The sequence below is a fragment of the Oreochromis aureus genome, linkage group 7, assembly GCF_013358895.1.
Source record: "Oreochromis aureus strain Israel breed Guangdong linkage group 7, ZZ_aureus, whole genome shotgun sequence".
Taxonomy (NCBI): Eukaryota; Metazoa; Chordata; class Actinopteri; order Cichliformes; family Cichlidae; genus Oreochromis; species Oreochromis aureus.
In genome coordinates this window covers 62958810-62973484 of record NC_052948.1, presented here as the reverse complement: position 1 = coordinate 62973484, position 14675 = coordinate 62958810, and the positions used below count along the sequence as shown (strand labels likewise).

Here is a 14675-nt window from a genome sequence, read left to right as displayed (position 1 = left end):
TGTTGTTTTCCAGTCATTGTCAGTATTTTGTGTGTCTTCTGACTGATTTTTCATAGAAGAAATACAGTATTACCTGTAACATAAAACTGGGGCTCTGACCTTTGCCCAGTAAGACCTTCAGTAATTCAAGTGTCCGACAGAATTACTCAACTTTCCTATAAAACTGATATTTTATTTTAGTGTCCTTTCAAAGTCCTCAGAGTTCACCGGGTGTGGGCAGGACTAATTACATGATAATAAGATATATTCCTTCATTCTAGACATGTAAGAATTAGTTGTGCAATGGAATAGTCAAAGCTCTTGATGTGAAGATTGTTCCTTTGCCTTCTAATATATTGCATTTTAAATTAGAAGTGGCACCATTTATTAATTTATTATTTTAGGAAAGTAATCAGCAAATCAAGTACATAACCTAAAAGATCTGATAGTTCTCTTTTTGCTTTCAAAATTCATCTCAAAGTTCATCAAGCATTATCTTGTTTCAACAATGCCTATTTTAAAAAAAATTAAATGACATTTTTTTTTATCACAGTTTTGTTACAAATCACTTAGAATTCAAGAGTTGTGAAAGACACTCAGTTAATCTATTCTTAAACAAAGAAAAAAGAGTTCGGGCTGTAAATAACTCTGGATGTTTGTCGCTGTAAAACTTTATCAGTCATCAGTTTTCAGGCACCAGTTTGGCTGCTGCTTCCAACTCTTGGAGCTTCTGAGGCAGGGTGACAGTAGCGAAGTGGACCCTATCCTTCCTCAATTTCTGTTTCACAGTCTGAGTCGGGCCCAGCTCCATGTACTCCTGCTTCTGCCTGTTGTATGGAGGCCAGCTGACCAGCCCAGGACCATTGGGAGAGCTGGGGATGTATATGCAGAGAAGATCATTAGTATATGTTCCCTGCTCTTTCATTCTGCAGAAATATCATAATTTCATTTGTAAAAGGCAACTGCATTCATGTGTACCCTTGTGGGTTGCATCCTTTAAATATTTCCTACTCCAACCAGCAAATTTACTGCAGTCACCTGTCAGCCACTCACAGCTGATATTAATTAAACTGATTACTTATTGCAATAATTCCTGTCAAGCATTTGGTTCTGGAAGCTGATGTGCTGTAAGCAGAAAAGCTGAGATAAGATATATTTCTTAATATCCCAAAAGAAAAACCTCGATAAAGTCATGGTGGTAACAGAGATCAAACCCAGGGCCTCATTAGTGTTGTTATAGACTTAACCTGTGACCTATTTCCTCTGACAAACGTGCAACCATTTGGTGTTGTATTTGGGTCAGATGCCAAACTGAAACTGACTCATAAACCCAGACAGGCTGTTAGTAACAGCAAGCAGATCTGTTGAGGCCAGTCAAGAGTTATCTTTTCTGTTTCTTCTATACCGTACATCATCAGTCCTGTAGCAGTTGCTACCAGTTGATAGTCAACATGTCATGAAGGAAGTCAGCAGTACAGGGTCGGTAGTTTTGCAGTTTGCAGCCGTTTTTACTCACCCATCTCGGACCAAATTAGCCCAGTATGACATCATCGTCCTGCAAAATCTCTCATCCTCTTTGGTGATGTTGCCTGAAGATGGGACAGTGGAAGGTCAGTCACAAAGCCGCCCTCTGACTTACAGTCTCGTAAGGTTAAAGCTGATGTATTCTGCCCATTTTCAGCTAGAAATTTTTATTCTTGGACTCTGATAATCTGGATCCTCAATCTGAAACAAGCTGGTCTAACTCTTCCCCCTTTGATTGACATAAACAGAGAGTTGAAACCGCATGTGGGTGGAGCTTCTGTGCTCCCAGCTAGAGCTATGTGCCCGACATGACCATATTAGGGACATCCATTCTCTGTGACATCATATAGATGCAAGAATAGAAAAAACTGTTTGAAAAGGAGCTGTCTTACACCTTTTTGCTCACAGTGATTACTGTACATGTGCTGTCCTCAGTATTTAGAAGTTTGGGAATTTTATATTATTTAAGTCATGCACATCTGACAGAAAAGAAGGGAAAGCAGAATAGGTCCTTTTTAAACAACATTTGGTAGCCACAACTTTCCCCCATCAGCGATACCACAATAAAAATGCATTATAGGGAATATACTACACACACTTACCTAAGATTTTTATATTTCCATTCCAGAAACATCCACCAAACATCAAGCTGACATCATCTGCGTGATCGGCTTTCACAAAGCTGGGCCTGTTCTGTTTGTATATCTCAGCCTGGTATACAAACTCATACATGTAAACTGGAACACCAACGTCTGAACAGCCAAGGAGATAAAAGATGAGAGGTGCTTGGTTAGGCTGGGCTTAAACAGAACAAAGTGAACTTTTTTTTACCTCACTATGTTAGTCATTGTTCACTACTGGATTAAAGCTTTGAGATGCTTCTTTCTTTGCATCAGTTACAGTTGGATTACAGGAGCAAAGACTAAGCTGATAAGTAGGTACACTGATAACCACAGAAATGAAAGAGAAGCTAGCTGCATTGTGAATTGATTTTAACAAGATAAAAGTGGGTTTTTTTAACCAAAACCGCAAGGTTTAGCCAGCCAGCCACTGAAAACCATGGATGGTCTCTAAGCTCCTGTGCTTGTGTCATCTCTTTTCTATTCCCTGAGTCTGTTTCAGCAGAGACTGTTAGTTCCTGCTGTCGCCAAGTGCTGCTCATAGGACATCATCTGATTCCTGGGAGTCTCTCCCTAATATTGTAAGGTCTTCACCTTTTTATATTCATCCATATTCAGCCATAGCTGCTGTGATGTAGATGCTGTACCGGTCTGTCGTGGTGAAGAGAGAGCTGAGCACAAAAACAAAGACCTCCACACTGGCTGTATCCCAATTCAGGGTCTGCAGCCTTAACGGCCGCATTTTAAGGCCGATTACGTCACAGCAACGCGACGAAGGCTGTCCCAATCCAAAGGCTGCTCGAAATGCGGCCCCTTAAATGCATCCTTCATTTCCCTGAATTTCAAGGATGTGGCGGTGTAGACTTCGTGGCCCAACATATCCCAGACTTCATAGCGCGGCGGTGGGTGTGGATAATTTTGCCCCCAAAAAACAGTGGAAGAGGAGCGGCCAAAGAGTAAATGTTTAATAATGAAGAACATTAAAACATTACTGTTGGCCACATGTCGGCAAAGTTATGTGAAATTAGCGATGTTTGTACTAACTCTGTTTTAAAGCCGTTACTTTAAAATATACATCGTTCAATAGTCAACCTTAATCTTACAGAGAATATGAGGAGACCGGACAGTGTGTGCACCGCGGATGACGTCAGTGCGCACACTGTGTCTGAGGAGGATGTGCGGAGGTACTTCAGGAGAGTGAACCCACGCAAAGCTACTGGTCCGGACGGGATTCCCGGCCGCGTCCTCAAGTCATGCGCGGCTCAGCTGGCTGGAGTGTTTACACATATCTTCAACCTTTCCCTCTCTCTGTCTGTAGTCCCAGCCTGCTTCAAAATGGCCACCATCGTCCCTGTACCCAAATCCTCCACCATCTCATCATTGAACGACTGGCGACCCGTAGCCCTGACCCCCATCGTGAGCAAATGCTTGAGAAGCTGGTCAGGGACTTCATCTGCTCCGCACTACCCGACTCACTGGACCCTCTACAGTTCGCATACCGCCACAACAGGTCCACTGATGATGCCATAGCCCTGACACTCCATGCTGCCCTGTCACACCTGGAGAAGAGAGACACGTATGTGAGAATGCTGTTTGTAGATTACAGCTCAGCATTCAACACCATCGTTCCCTCGAAGCTGGACAGGAAACTGCAGGATCTAGGACTGAGCAGCTCCTCTGCAGCTGGATCCTTAACTTCCTGTCTGACAGACGCCAAGTGGTCAGACTGGGCAGCACCACCTCATCCCCATCACACTGAACACTGGTGCTCCACAGGGGTGTGTACTGAGCCCTCTCCTGTACTCACTCTACACCTCACGACTGCACGGCCACTAACAACTCCAACATCATTGTGAAGTTTGCGGACGACACTACAGTGGTGGGTCTTATCACCAACGGTGATGAGACAGCCTACAGGGAGGAGGTCAGCGCCTGACCCACTGGTGTCAAGACAACCATCTCACCCTCAACGTCGCAAAGACAAAGGAGCTGATAGTGGACTTCCGGAGGTGCAGAGGAGTACACACCCCATCACCATCAACGGCGCCGCTGTGGAGAGAGTGAGCAGCTTCCGCTTCCTTGGTGTACATCTGGCTGAGGATCTTACGTGGTCAGTACACATAAACAAGACAGTGAAGAAGGTGCAGCAGCGCCTCTTCTTTCTCAGGAGACTGAAAAGATTCGCATGAGCCCCGCATCCTCAGGACCTTCTATCGCTGTGCCATTGAGAGCATCCTCACTGGATGCATCACCACCTGGTATGGCAACACCACCGCTTACAACCGCAAAGCTCTCCAGAGAGTAGTGCGGTGTGCTGAACGGATAATTGGAGGTGAGCTTCCTCCTCCAAGACATCTACAGGAAGCGGTGCCTGAGGAAAGCGGGAGGATCATCAAGGACTCCAGTCACCCCAGCCATAAACTCTTCAGACTACTTCCATCAGGAAGGAGGTTCTGCAGCATCCGGTCCCGTACCAGCAGACTGAGAGACAGCTTTTTCCACCAGGCCATCAGACTGCTGAACACGTCATAGACACCTCACCCTCACTACTGGAACTTCAACATTATGCACTCCATACTGTACATTAATGCCACTGTTTTGCACATACCTACCTCTGTATATTTTATATTTTATATATCTTATTTTATTGTTTACTCTATTTCATTTGTAAAACATGTATATACACACTCACACACACACACACACACACACACACACACACGTGAAAAAAACATATTTAGTACACACATTCAGTAATGTATATACCTTTATATATGGTACATATATTTATTACTTTTTAGATTAACCATTTTTATATTTTGCTTGTTGCACGTTATTGTATTTTGCACAACTCTGTTGCTTGTGAAGCTTGCACACAAGAATTTCACTCGCATGTACTGTACCAGTGTACCTGCACATGTGACGTGACAATAAAAGTGATTTGATTTGATTTGATTTGAATATGATGATTTTATGGATATTTAAGGTCAGTCATATATCCACAAACACAACAAGCTGAAAGTCAGTGATGCTGCTCGGTTTGCAGTCCTGAATATGACGGCACAAGCAGGATTCACTGCACTGTTAATGTTAGCTATGTTATATTGCTGCCTCTGTTCGGTGGTGTCGAGCCAAACGGACTTTAACGTGTGTTTGAACGAGCTGACGGTTCACTCGTTAAGTTGAAAGAAAGATGCTTTAATCACAGTCGTCACACATGTGTCCACTGGACCATCTGGGAACTCTTCTTGTTTAGCACTCGTAATAACACAAACACTAAATCCTCCTTCTCTTGTGCTGTTTTGTAGCAGTGTGTACACCTGAGACTGTCACCTGTCTGTCTGTCCTGCACTCTCTCTCTGTTTCTTTCTCTCTGATTGTGGAATAAAAATATGAACATGTATTTATAAGTTACACTTGTGTTTGAATCCTGCAGCTTATCACACATTTGATTTCCATGTGTGACAACTGCAAGTGTCAGAGTGAGGACAGACTGAGGGACCCACTGCTGCACATCATCTGTGAGGCTTTGCACCCTGATGATCCACCAGGACAAACTCAGCAGTGTGTGAGGAAGAGGAGGAGGAAGAGCCAGCAGCAGCTGACAGATGGAGAGAATAGACAGACTGTTCCCTGTTTGTGAAGGACTGCTAGGAAAGTTTAACATAACTAATTGTCTGTCCTGAATCAGTCTTATTAGGTAATGTTCAAATAATGTTATCATTCCAGTGTTTTCAGTGTGGAGCTAGTTTTGAACTAGTTTTTGTGGATTTCTGTGGATTTCGGACCAGAACCAGTAAGTAGCACATGAGTACAAACCTCGGTGAACATTGCTTAATTTAAATCATCGCTCCTGGAATATTTTAGACGAAGGACGCTAGTGTCAAACTAGCTAGCGGGTCGTCACGGCAACGCTACAAGAGCGTCTCTCAGCATGGGCCCGAAAAAAGTTCTGTCAGCCGAGGAAGGCGACGATATTAAGAAGTCGCTGGAGTTTATGACAGAGGAGATTTCTGCTGTCAAACTGCAGATGAAAGTCATCCTGGACCTGGTCGAGGAAGTTAAGGCTCTCCGCATCCAGAACGCCGAGAAGGATCGGCGGCTGGCGTACCTGGAGAACAGAGTGGCGGATTTGGAGCAGTACACCCGGATAAACGATGTCATCATCACGGGGCTTCGCATCAAACCCCGGTCATACGCCCGGGCGGTCGCCGCTGACAATGTAGGAGGGCCAGGAGAGGAAGATGTCAACTCCACGGAGCTTCAAGTGGTTACCTTTCTACGGTCCAAAGGTGTGGAAGTGGATTATAACAACATTGAGGCTTACCATCCTCTACCCCGAAAAAATGACAGTGACAAACCAGCCATCATTGTGAGATTTGCTAACAGTGTAACGGCGGATGTGTAAAGCTCGCTCATGTACACGTAATATAACGTTTGTGCTTTTATTTTGGTAACTTCCTGTGTGACCGGAAGTGAATGTTGCTAACGGTAACTAGCTTGATGTACAAAAAAGACGGAAGAAAACGGAAAACTAATGCTAACGGAGAAAAGGGAGAGAAAGACACGGTTAAATTGTATAAAATGAATGGTTCTAGCTACAGTCGACAGGGGAACAAGGTTTGTAATGTACATGATTTAATTTGAGTAATGTGAAACGCATGATATGTATTGTATAGTTTAATAGAAAATGGTTAGACCAGCGTAATGAGCGGTTAAAATGGTGTTACATGAATAACATGGTAATTGTTTTATTTGTTTGTTTAGCTCTTACGTTGGTTCGTTGTCTGATACACGGCAAGGAATAATAAAGGTCATTCAACAACCATCAGTTCTGGCCTTCTCAGTTCGACTGGATGCTACAGTAAGAGCTTGACCGCCGCCATTTTGCTACACCACGAAGGCTCAAGGTTTAACGACAATTCCCACGACGTCCAGCAGATGGCAGATGCAGGTCAGAGAATAAAACGGTGAAAGGCATAAGGAAAATAAAGTTAAAATGGAGGATTCAGAAGAAGACATTAACGAACAGTTTGCAAACAAAGAAAAAATATTAAATGAGCTGCAAGATAAAGCTCAAAGTGACTCCGCGATTCCAAGGCGTTCAGAAAGAGCTAAGGTGCCAACAGAAAAAATGCTAACTTATCAGAGGGAAGAGATAAGTAAAAAAGAAAAAAGACTATTAACTCTTTATGAACAATGGAAAATACGAGTGCGAGAAACAAGAGAAAGATTAAAGTTGGACATTTCAGAGAAAGAAATGGCAGATCTTGCAGATGATGTAGAGCAAAGAAAAGATGAACTGCTAAAGTTGTACACTGAAATGAGAAGTCACATTGCACCTTCATCAGACATACGAAGAAAAACCGATGCATGTGAAGCAGTTACTCATGACATCGTGAAAGTCATCCTGGAAAGAATAAGCGGTGTAGATGGAGATTTTGATGCAGAATATGAAAGAAAACGTCTACGGAGACTATTAGAACATGATTATGCCCAATCCATCTATGGTTCAACTGCAGCATCGAAACGTAGCCAACTGTCTTCAGCCTCACATCTTGCTTCAAAACGAGCAGATGCAGCAGCAGAACTAGCAGCAAAAGAAGCGGAGTACAAGATTGTACAAGAGGAACAAAGACAAAAGGAAAAGATAAAGGCTCTAGAAGAGGAGCATAAGAAACAAATGGCAGTTCAAACATTAGCGTTGGAACGCCTGAAAGCCGAAAGGGAGGTGGAAGCCGCTCGCGCCAGGTTGGACGTCTACAACAGAGAGTTATCGCAACTTGATGATGCATATTCAGTAAAGACGGAAAAGGTGAACCCAGAGCATACACCCAAACACACTGTACCATCATGCACCATACTGGCGACAACAGCCCCTCCTAGTGTCAGCCAGCTTGCACAGGCGGTACAAGACAGCATAAGAATAAATAGACTCCCCACGCCAGAACCAACAATGTTTAGTGGTGAGCCAATAAAATTTATTGAATGGAAATCCACTTTCATGTCACTTATTAAACAAACTGGCATGTCAGCAGCAGATAAACTGTACTATCTAAAAAGGTATGTAACTGGCTCAGCTCGCAAGTGTCTTGAAGGGACTTTCTTCAGAAATGATGAAGAAGCGTATAACGACGCTTGGACAAAGTTAAACCAAAGGTATGGCCAGCCATTTGTGCTACAAAGGGCATTTAGAGAGAAGTTATCTGGTTGGCCTAAAATACAGTCGAGAGATGCTGATGGGCTAAGGAACTTTGCTGATTTTGTGAATGCATGCACACTTGCCATGCCTCATGTGAAAGGACTACAAATACTCAATGACTGTGAAGAAAATCAGAAACTGTTGCATAAACTGCCAGACTGGATAAACACAAGATGGAATAGGCATGTAACAAAGATACTCATGGACGGTGGTGAATTCCCCAGCTTCAGTGAATTTGCCTCCTTTCTCTCACTTGAAGCAGAAGTAGCATGCAACCCAGTCACTTCCATACATGCACTTCGGTCTACGGAAACGAATGATGACAAAAGAAACACAAGAGAAGTCAAAAGAAACAAGGCAAGTGTATTCAACATTAACACAACTGAACGAGATGCAAAGACTAAAATACACAACAGTTCTTCATGCACACTGTGCCAAGAGTTGCATCCACTTATAAAATGCCCAAACTTCCTGCAAATGACCCTGGAAATGAAAAGGAAACATGTAAAGGATAATAAACATTGTTATGGTTGTTTAAAGCAAGGTCATAGTGCTAAGGACTGCAAACGGCGCCTCACTTGTGAAACATGCACCAAGAGACACCCGACCTGTCTTCACGATGAGAACTACAGCACTAGTCTGCAAAGAGAAAGGCAAGATCAAGTAAGTATGGACAACGCAACACAAGGGAACTCACCCGAAAGTGCAACAGCCATGGCGTTAAATGTCGCTAGAGCAGAACACACAGTCAGTACCTCCATGATAGTCCTATGGGTCTCAACGGCTGCTAATCCACAAAGGGAAAAACTAGTCTATGCGCTACTAGACACACAGAGTGACACTGTTTTTATAGATCAGGATGTAACGCAGAAACTGCAAGCAAATGTGTGCCCTGTAAAACTCAGACTAACCACAATGATGGGTAAAATGCAGTAGTAAGCAGCGGAAAGGTGTGTGATCTTCTAGTGAGAGGTTACAATTCAGCAACAGTGCTAAGGCTCCCAACTGCTTACACAAAGGAGTACATACCATAAATAGAGAAACACATACCAACATGTGACACGGCAAAACTGTGGAGTCATTTGTCGCCCATTGTAGATGAGATCCCACCGCTCCTCAGTTGTGAGGTGAGTCTCCTGATTGGTTATACTTGTCCCCAAGCTCTGGCACCCAGACAAGTACTCTTAGGTAAAGACAATGAGCAATATGCCATCCAAACTGATTTAGGATGGAGCATAGTTGGCAGCTCAGTGCCATGCAATGCATTAGAGACAAGAAGGAGTCTTTGTCACAGAATAACTGTTAAAGAAATGCCTCCATGTACTCCCGCAGATGCAATACGTGCACTAGAAAAGGACTTTAAAGAAAACGAAATAAACGAAAAGATGGTGTCTCAAGACGACCTTAGGTTTCTTGAGAAACTTGAACAAGGCATAAGACAAACAGAAAAGGGACATTATGAAATGCCATTGCCATTTAAAGAAAGGCCACAAATGCCAGATAACAGACAACTTGCCGAGAGCAGACTCAATCAGCTCAAACGCAAACTAATGCGCGATGAAAAATACAAGAGGGACTATGTCACATATATGAATGACATTATACAAAGGGGTGATGCCGAAGAGACTGATGATAATGGACCTGAAGGTGAGACATGGTACATACCGCACCACGGCATCTATCACCCAAAGAAACCAGAACGGCTATGCGTGGTGTTCGATTGTTCAGCCAGACACAAGGGCACATGCCTTAATGACCATTTACTAAATGGCCCTGACATGATAAACAACTTGACTGGTGTGCTTGTCCGTTTCCGACAACATCAGGTGGCGCTAATGTGTGACATTGAAAAAATGTTCCACCAATTCAAAGTCAATACAAACGATCGCGACTACTTGTGCTTTTTATGGTGGAAAGGAGGAGACATGAGCAAACCACCTCAAGCTTATCGAATGACTGTACATCTCTTTGGCGCTGTTTCGTCACCTGGTTGTGCAAATTACGGATTTAAACGTTTAGCCAAAGAGAACAGCTCCAAGTACCCCGTAGCGGCACAGTTTATAACCAGAGACTTCTATGTCGATAACGGGGTAACAAGCGTTGAGACAGTGAAAGACGCTGTACAACTCACAAGAGAAGCACGTGAGCTATGTGCCAAGGGTGGACTAAGGTTACATAAGTTTGTGTCTAACAACAGTGTTGCACTCAAAGACATTCCTACTTCAGAACATGCAACAGACAAAAGCAAAGGACTTGACATTCAGTGAATCACAAACAGAAAGAGCACTCGGTATGTATTGGAACATAGAAAAGGATTGTTTTACATTCAACATAGCTGTAAAGGACCAACCCCCGACCAGACGCAGCATCCTGTCCACAGTCGCAGCAATATTTGACCCCCTGGGTTTCATTGCTCCGTACGTTCTCAACGGCAAAAGAATCCTACAGGAAATGTGCCGCCAAGGTACAGACTGGGATGATCCACTCCTGAACATCTCAACCCGCAATGGCAGTGCTGGAAAGAAGATCTGCACAACTTGAAAAGGTTACAAATAAACAGATGTTATGTTCCTGCATCGTTTGGAGATGTGGTACAAAGAGAACTGCACCACTTTTCTGATGCAAGTACGACAGGATATGGACAGTGCACTTACCTAAGACTGATAAACAAAAACAAAGAGGTACACTGTAGTTTTGTAATGGGCAAAGCTCGAGTCTCTCCAACAAAGGTTACCACGATTCCGAGGCTAGAGTTGTCCCCAGCTGCAGTATCAATCACAGTAAGCAGCATGCTAAAGGAAGAGCTACTCTATGACAATGTGAAAGAGTTCTTTTGGACAGGTCACACTGGGGTACATTGGCAATGAAGCAAGACGCTTCCACACATTCGTTGCCAATAGAGTGCAAAAAATACGTAACAATACTGCACCACAGCAATGGTTCTATGTACCGACGAGTGAAAACCCGGCTGACATAGCATCAAGGGGCACATCAGTAGCGGAACTGCTATCATCAAACTGGCTCACAGGCCCTCAATTCTTATGGGAAAAGAAGTTAAATCTTCCAACTAAAGAGTCTATTGAACTTTCGGTGGGAGATCCAGAGGTGAGAAAAGTGCAAACACTCAACAGCCAAACTACAGAACACAGAAGTCTCTGTGACCGTCTCACAAGGTTCTCATCCTGGCCACACGCTGTCAGTGCCATAGCACGTCTCAAACGGTTCCTACTCGGAGACAAATCAAAGTCACTCAGCACTGTAACTGAAAGACAAAACGCTGAAACGGTGATTATCAAAGACTTACAAAGACTAACATTTTCAGATGAGATAAAGACATTAAGCAGAGGAAAGGCACTACATGAGAGCAACAAAATGTACAACTTGGATCCTTTCTTGGACGAAGACAATGTGCTCAAGGTGGGAGGAAGGCTACAACACTCATCGGTTCCTAACACATTCAAACATCCAACTGTCATTCCAAGAGACCATCATATCACAAAACTCATAATCGCTCACTGTCACGAAAAAACAAATCATCAGGGAAAGAGCTTTACAATGAACGAAATACGGTCCAGCGGTTATTGGATTCCCAAGCTAAGTCAAACAGTATCAGACTACATCCGTCAGTGTGTGACGTGTCGGAGACTAAGAAGAGCTGTGGAAGGACAAAGGATGAAAGATCTCCCCACAGAAAGAGTCGAACACTCTCCGCCTTTCACATACTGTGGTATGGATGTTTTCGGCCCATTCCTAACCAAACAAGCAAGAAAAGAAAACAAAAGGTACGCTCTCCTTTTCACTTGTTTCTATTTACGAGCAGTACACGTAGAAATGTTAGAAGACCTGACTACGGACGCTTTCATTAATGGACTAAGGTGCTTTATAGCTCTGAGAGGCTCTGTCAGACAAATAAAATGTGATCGAGGTACTAACTTTGTAGGTGCCAAAAATGAACTGTGTGCAGCACTGAATGAAATAGACACTGAAAAACTGACAACCTTTCTATCTGAAAAACAATGTGATTTTGTGTTTAACACACCCCATGCTAGTCACGCAGGTGGAGTATGGGAACGACAAATTCGGACTGTGAGAAACGTCCTCAACGCCACACTTGCTCTCGCAAAGAGACGACTCACTGATTCATCGCTCAGAACCTTTCTCTATGAAGCAGCTGCAATAGTAAACAGCCGCCCGTTGACGACAGACAATCTCAATGATCCAAACAGTTTGAAACCAATAACTCCAAATCATCTCCTAACTATGAAAACCACAACAGCTTTGCCTCCTCCAGGACAGTTTGTTAAAGAGGATCTGTATGCTCGGAAGCAATGGCGTCAGGTACAATATCTAACAGAACAATTTTGGAGCAGATGGAAGACAGAATATCTTCACAACATCAGGGTTCGGCAGAGATGGCATGCTGCTAAAAGGAATATGCAAGTAGGTGACATAGTGATGGACAAGGATGAAATGCTGCCACGATCCCAATGGAGACTTGGTAGAGTTGTGGACACCATAACAGATGAAGATGGACTTGTGAGAAAGGTCAAAGTAACCTTTGCAGACAGAAACCTTAGTAAAAAGGGTGAACGTTTACATAAGATGTCTACAGTAGAACGCCCAGTTCATAAGTTGGTTCTGCTGTTGTGAAGTTGTGAAAAGCAAGATGCACTAAGAAGTTAAAGTGCAATGAAAATTAGTTGTTGCATATACAAAGGTATTATCATTGTTAAGTTACCTGTTTGGAAATTATTTGTGTTTTATTTTGTTTAGAACAGCAAATAATTTGGTGGGAGTGTAACGGCGGATGTGTAAAGCTAGCTCATGTACACGTAATATAACGTTTGTGCTTTTATTTTGGTAACTTCCTGTGTGACCGGAAGTGAATGTTGCTAACGGTAACTAGCTTGATGTACAAAAAAAGACGGAAGAAAACGGAAAACTAATGCTAACGGAGAAAAGGGAGAGAAAGACACGGTTAAATTGTATAAAATGAATGGTTCTAGCTACAGTCGACAGGGGAACAAGGTTTGTAATGTACATGATTTAATTTGAGTAATGTGAAACGCATGATATGTATTGTATAGTTTAATAGAAAATGGTTAGACCAGCGTAATGAGCGGTTAAAATGGTGTTACATGAATAACATGGTAATTGTTTTATTTGTTTGTTTAGCTCTTACGTTGGTTCGTTGTCTGATACACGGCAAGGAATAATAAAGGTCATTCAACAACCATCAGTTCTGGCCTTCTCAGTTCGACTGGATGCTACAAACAGAAAACACAAAACAGCACTGTTAAAACAAGGGATGAAACTGAAAGGATCCGATGTCTTCATGAATGAACATCTGACAAAAAGAAATGCGGACATCGCCAGGAAAGCACGTTACTTGAAGAAACAGGGAAAAATTCAAAATACATGGACCACCAACTGTAAAGTATTCATTAAACTCAATGGAACACCGGAACAAGCCAAAGTGTTGGTCATCAGAAATATGGAGGAGCTGGACAAATACTGAGGTTCAACTTACACTGGAGGTATGAATACACACGTGACGTGACACACAACACAACACATGGCACAGTCTAAAAGAACTTCATCTGCATCCGGCAACAATATCAATATAACTCATTGGAATTCTGTTTATGATAATCTGGAACTGAGAACATTTCGATACACAGACCATAATGTTCTAGACTTAGAAAAGGATATAGACCCGGAAAATAATTTCTTCTACAATATCAGCAATAACTGCTGCTACTTCACTGATGAACAGTTTAAACACACCATCAACACGGAAAATAAATTATCAATAATCCATTTTAATAGCAGAAGTCTGTATGCCAATTTCAACAATATAAAGGAATATCTAAATGAGTTGACAAATCCATTTGGAATTATTGCCATTTCTGAAACATGGATCAATGCTGAGAAAGGACTGGACTTTGGACTGGAGGGATATGATGTGAATTTTGTAAATAGAAGGAACAAAAGTGGAGGGGGAGTGGCTGTGTATATGGATAAAAACCTAAATTACAAGGTGGTAGAAAGTATGACAACTGCAATTGATAATTTATTAGAATGTATAACAATTGAAATTTATAAGGAAAAAGAGAAAATGTAATAATTAGCTGTATATATAGAACACCTGGCTCTAGTATTCAAGTATTTAATGACTTCATAGAAGAAATATTCTCTAAAACTAATCAAAAGTTATGTTCATCTGTGGTGATTTTAATATTGACCTGTTGAATCCGAAAAGCATAAAATGACCAACGAATTTCTAAACACTATGTACAGTTTGAGTTTACATCCTAAAATAACCAGGCCTAGCAGAATTACACCACATT

The 14675-nt window shown here is 42.4% G+C and overlaps 3 protein-coding genes across 3 annotated transcripts; 2 read left to right on the top strand and 1 right to left on the bottom strand.

Moving 5' to 3' along the window:
- Nucleotides 1–609: 609 nt before the first annotated feature.
- Nucleotides 610–6173, bottom strand: LOC120440861 (carboxylesterase 5A-like). Its single transcript, XM_039614282.1, has 4 exons — nt 5943–6173; nt 2106–2255; nt 1496–1568; nt 610–851 (listed from the first exon to the last, which is right to left on the bottom strand). Exons 2-4 carry the CDS (start codon nt 2233–2235, stop codon nt 662–664), a joined length of 393 nt encoding a protein of 130 aa, XP_039470216.1. The 5' UTR covers nt 2236–2255; nt 5943–6173; the 3' UTR covers nt 610–661.
- A 66-nt stretch (nt 6174–6239) lies between these two features.
- LOC120441093 lies at nt 6240–10866 on the top strand. The gene is made up of 4 exons (XM_039614771.1): nt 6240–6743; nt 6891–9160; nt 10345–10467; nt 10661–10866. Exons 2-4 carry the CDS (start codon nt 7123–7125, stop codon nt 10864–10866), a joined length of 2367 nt encoding a protein of 788 aa, XP_039470705.1. The 5' UTR covers nt 6240–6743; nt 6891–7122.
- On the top strand, nt 10824–14374 carry LOC120440860. Its single transcript, XM_039614281.1, has 2 exons — nt 10824–13353; nt 13501–14374. The coding sequence occupies exon 1, from the start codon at nt 11698–11700 to the stop codon at nt 12973–12975; it is 1278 nt and encodes a 425-aa protein (XP_039470215.1). The 5' UTR covers nt 10824–11697; the 3' UTR covers nt 12976–13353; nt 13501–14374.
- The last annotated feature ends 301 nt before the right edge of the window (nt 14375–14675 follow it).

What these genes read in the sequence shown, in the direction of transcription:
- LOC120441093 (XM_039614771.1), top strand. Translation starts at nt 7,123, where the DNA reads ATGGAGGATTCAGAAGAAGACATTAACGAACAGTTTGCAAACAAAGAA. An exon ending in TGCGCTACTAGACACACAGA is followed by an intron (nt 9,161 to 10,344) that starts GTGACACTGTTT and finishes TTAAACGTTTAG; the next exon opens with CCAAAGAGAACAGCTCCAAG. An exon ending in ACAACTCACAAGAGAAGCAC is followed by an intron (nt 10,468 to 10,660) that starts GTGAGCTATGTG and finishes CATTCAACATAG; the next exon opens with CTGTAAAGGACCAACCCCCG.
- LOC120440861 (XM_039614282.1), bottom strand. Translation starts at nt 2,235, where the DNA reads ATGTATGAGTTTGTATACCAGGCTGAGATATACAAACAGAACAGGCCC. An exon ending in TGGAAATATAAAAATCTTAG is followed by an intron (nt 1,569 to 2,105) that starts GTAAGTGTGTGT and finishes TCCCATCTTCAG; the next exon opens with GCAACATCACCAAAGAGGAT. An exon ending in GCTAATTTGGTCCGAGATGG is followed by an intron (nt 852 to 1,495) that starts GTGAGTAAAAAC and finishes ATACATCCCCAG; the next exon opens with CTCTCCCAATGGTCCTGGGC.
- LOC120440860 (XM_039614281.1), top strand. Translation starts at nt 11,698, where the DNA reads ATGTACAACTTGGATCCTTTCTTGGACGAAGACAATGTGCTCAAGGTG.